Here is a 4,254-nt window from a genome sequence, read left to right as displayed (position 1 = left end):
TGCCATTGTCACAGTCGTCACTTGCCACATTGTCACTTGCAAGCTAGAACCTAAGAATGATGAATATAGCTTTCATCTCTGATAAGCACTGGCCAAAATCTCTCCCATCGTGAATACCATCAAAGGGAGGTGCAGTTAGGACAGAGACAGAACATAAATGATATATTACCTTTCCCAATACATAATGAATAGACGTTGAGATTATGCGTAATAATAAATATTTATTCATTACAGCATCTAAATGAATATGAAAGACATGAAAAATAAAAATACAAGAAAATAAGTTGGCTCATGCAGCACTTTTATAAAAAGTGAATATAATCTAATTCGTCCAGGAGTTTATGAAGGAAAATGAGCTGGCTGGCTGGTGAGGAAACCGGCCCGAAGGCCACTATGTAGTCAGGGTCACAGCTGTATTGGTGGAATGTTGGGCTCCTGTAGGCTGGGTCTGTTTCACGTTTCTCCTGGTAGACTTGTCCACACTTTCTACTGCCTTTTTCACCCAGTCAGCTTGCGGATCAGCACAGACTTTAAGACCACGTCTGGTGATAAATCTGCAATGCAAGGAAAAGATAGAGTTAGTCACATCCTCACAGCCCTGGAACCAGGAGTTAAGATCAGGCCAGCTATAAGAGATTTTGTGCAGAAATTGTTCTCAAAACCTTGACACCATAAATGAAAACCTTTCTCCTGCCATCTATTTCAACACAAAAGAGAAATACATCCAGGTAATACCCAGCTCCTTTGTTCATCGTAATTCTCAGACTCCTTTTTCCACCCAAGCTACCAAATGTAACTATGCTGGACATCTGAGGTCATCTAGTTATTATATTACATATACTAATTATTACATACATCTTCCTTTTCACATCTAGTTATTACTATGCTGGACATCTGAGGTCATCTAGTTATTACATTACATATACTAATTATTACATACATCTTCCTTTTCACATCTAAACACACTCGGCTTGTTTTCTGGACAAAGGTGATTTCTTTATTTAATTTCTTTGGGTAAAATTCCAATTATGTGTTGGGAAGAGCTGCTATTCTGAAAATGAGATCCTGGAAAGAGTATGGTACTCTGTAGGCTGGTTTTTCACACATTTCCTTGAGATATGGTAGCTGATAAAACATGGCACTCTCCTCCAGCACAGCATCACGGAAGGGAGGCGAGGGGAAGCCTCCCCCACCAGTGTGGCTATATGGTCAAATCCTGAGCCAAAGCAGCCATCTCTAAACCCAACCCTCAGAACTGAGCACAATAGTCCCCCGTTTCCCACTCAGAGCCTTCTGCTGAACTAAATCAGAAAGGAGGATGATATTCTTCATTTGACGGTCAGATTTTCTCAATCATTGTTATTTGGTGCTACATAAAGACATGGTTCATTGGAAAAACAAAGGGGCTATTGGTTCACTTGAGATCTTCCTCCATGCCAGCTTCCTGAGGAGGGCAGCATTTCTATACACTGTGTCCCATCGAGCCCAGCTTTTGGGGAGACAAACTTACATTACTGCTTTCATGGAGCCCTCCTTGATGGTGTAGGTCTTGATGTTTTTAACTGGCAGTCTCTTGGTCGTTAGACTCACACAGATGCTCCTTTCTAGGACTTCACTCCCCACACCTGATGAAGAAAACCAAGCAGACAAACCAAAATAAATTATCATTTCAAATAGTATGAATGTTACAGTGTTATAAATAAAATAACAAAGAGTGATGTGATAAAGAGTAATTCGGGGAAGGCAACATTAAATGTGGGAAGGGGCACATGTGCTATTTTAAATGGGAAGGTGCGAGATATCTAAAGGACCGTTCATCCTCCATAGAAATCCCCTGCCCCAAGGGGATTTCTAAACTTCAGAGAGCAATCTTACATTGGAGAAGGGGAAATAACTTGGGAGAGTTAATAATATTAAAGGTTTGGTAGAATCTAAACAAGGTTTCTATGTGCTGATTTTCTGCTAAGGTAAAATGACTGGTATTTCTTCCCAGGGAAATATTCAGCTAAAAAGCATCTCAAGTAACAGCTAATGACGATCACGTTTGATCTATGATGTTGCTGATATCAGAAGGCTTTTTTAAACATGACACTAAATATAAGGTGTTTCTCAGCTGGCTGTGCCCCTCTTCATTCCTCCTTTCCAGCACTCCCGGTATCCCGTCCACACATGGACTCCCAAGACCCAAAGAATCCTACTAGACTCCAAACCCCCAGACCTTCTTACCGTCAGCAGTGTTATCGGTGAAGACACCCTCACTCCTGTTGCAGAACTCAACCAGAGCAGAGATTGCTTTGCCCACAGTTGTACATAGAGGCTAAGCCCCAGTGGGACTCATAGAGGTCATTCGAGGAGGAAGCTTAGGAAGTGACCCAAGTGTCTGTAGTCCTCCTCTGTCTGCAACAGAGGGTCACTGCCCCCACCCATACCTGGGTTTCCACCAAACAGCAGACCTATTGTCTCAGCAAAAGGCCAGCCACATTGCAATATTTGGCCTAATGTACTGGCCTTAAAGCTGTTGGTTTCATCAATATTTATTTGGCCCACAATTTCAGGGAGTTCCAGACTTTGCCACCACTATTCACGGACACCCTTAGGGATCCATGATCAGATTCAGATATCCTATTCTAAGTAGTAAGTCTACAAATTAGGAGGCTGAAAGGAGAGTAAACTGAAACATTAATTATACTTGAAGGACATTCTCTTTTATTGCCAGAGCTACAAGGAGAAGTAAACGTCCATCAGTTGGAGAAAAAAATGATCCTTTAAGAAAATATGTGTAGGGCAGTCAGGTGAGGCTCAGTAGAGCTAAGTCTCATCTGGGTATATCTTGCAGGTTTATCCGAATGTGTGGAAGGCATTGATCTATTTGTTAGGACTTAACATATGGTCTCTTATAAATTAGTTTATCATTAACGGGAACAATACTCACAGCAGGAATAACAGACTCTCCCGTATACTTGAAGGTAATATTGATTTCCTGGGTATGAGGACATGAGATCCCAATCATGTCTTTAACAGAAATAACTGGTTCTCTTCAGAATATACAACCTCCAACTTATCCCCGCATTATGACTAAACTTCCAAAAACGTTGAGAATTTATCAAGATCGATTAAATAGGCAAAAGCTACAAAGGCACATATAATCATCACCACCATTCCACAGCTAACATTAATCAAGAAATTATTACTAGTGAGGAAGCCTGATAAGTATTCCTGAATTGTTGGGTTTTGTTTTTTCTTTTCATTTTAATCCCAGGTGAGAGTATCTGTCATTATGTTCAGCTTATAAGTAAACGTAGGTCCAGAGAGGTTGAGAAATTTACCCCAAATCACGCAATTATGAAAAGTAGGAGCCCGGATTGTAAGCAAGTTCTGTCCATCTTCAGAATCTATAAAGTCCCCTGAACTCAAAATTATCGTTCCCATTTTGCACATGGGAAGTCAGAGGCTTCCCCTGGGGAGAGCCGTTTACTCTGGTCAGAACCTGAGTCACACCCCAAATGCATGCCCACCCGCCTGCGTATCAGTTCCTCTCTCAGACAGAACCTTCCGACTTACCTTCCACGATGAATTCAGTGAGAAAGCAGATCCCAAGCAGCGCCAGGAGGAGAGGTCTCATGGCTGAGGTCCTGCTGAGCTGTGCGAGGAGAAGGTGAGGAACGGCTGCTCTTAGCAGCCTCTTTATTCCTCCAGTGGTCAGCGTACTTCCTGTGGTGAGAAGGGGCTTTCAGGGTGGGTGTGGAATCGTGGAAAGTCTGTGCAGTACAGATGCTTTTTTCTTTAAGAAAAAGTTCCTTTGCCCCCACTCATACGAACCCCACACTTTCTGGCCTTTGCCCCTGCTCCTGTGGTTAACGTGTCAATGAAACCAAATGTGTGCATAAAGGAACGTGGTTGTCTCATCTCCTGCCACCAGCCGAAATTCAAATCTTCCACTGCAGATATGCCCCAAGGCCACATCGGTACCGTGGCCCACCACGGGGACAGTGTGAGGAAATGGGAGTGCGGTGGTCACTGTGGTCCTGCTCCCCCACCTATCTCATGTCACATCCGCTCTGACATGAGGGTTCCGCCACCAAGGCTCACGAGCCCCTGATACCATCCAGAGCAACTGTGTAGGGGCCACAGGGACACTGCTGCCACTCTGAGCTTCTCAGCAATCTTTTTCTTTTCATTTCTCTCCTCTACCCTCGTTCAAGTGACTCCCATGTCTTTACACCCCCCCCCATACCCAAGAAAGGGTTAAATAAG

At 43.2% G+C, this 4,254-nt stretch overlaps 1 protein-coding gene across 1 annotated transcript; it reads right to left on the bottom strand.

The window, feature by feature from the left end:
• Positions 1 to 256: 256 nt before the first annotated feature.
• On the bottom strand, positions 257 to 3,639 carry XCL2 (X-C motif chemokine ligand 2). Its single transcript, XM_026509035.4, has 3 exons — positions 3,562 to 3,639; positions 1,511 to 1,625; positions 257 to 554 (listed from the first exon to the last, which is right to left on the bottom strand). The coding sequence occupies exons 1-3, from the start codon at positions 3,620 to 3,622 to the stop codon at positions 392 to 394; spliced, it is 339 nt and encodes a 112-aa protein (XP_026364820.1). The 5' UTR covers positions 3,623 to 3,639; the 3' UTR covers positions 257 to 391.
• Positions 3,640 to 4,254: the final 615 nt, after the last annotated feature.

The sequence above is a fragment of the Ursus arctos genome, unplaced genomic scaffold, assembly GCF_023065955.2.
Source record: "Ursus arctos isolate Adak ecotype North America unplaced genomic scaffold, UrsArc2.0 scaffold_2, whole genome shotgun sequence".
Classification (NCBI taxonomy): Eukaryota; Metazoa; Chordata; class Mammalia; order Carnivora; family Ursidae; genus Ursus; species Ursus arctos.
The sequence above is the reverse complement of the archived record's forward strand: the minus strand, read 5'-3'. Positions and strand labels throughout refer to the sequence as shown.

Excerpts from the sequence above, each read along its gene's own strand:
- XCL2 (XM_026509035.4), bottom strand. The coding sequence starts at position 3,622 with ATGAGACCTCTCCTCCTGGCGCTGCTTGGGATCTGCTTTCTCACTGAA. Across the intron at positions 1,626-3,561 it reads CACTGAATTCATCGTGGAAG|GTGTGGGGAGTGAAGTCCTA; the intron begins GTAAGTCGGAAG and ends TTTCTTCATCAG. Across the intron at positions 555-1,510 it reads GGCTCCATGAAAGCAGTAAT|ATTTATCACCAGACGTGGTC; the intron begins GTAAGTTTGTCT and ends CTTGCATTGCAG.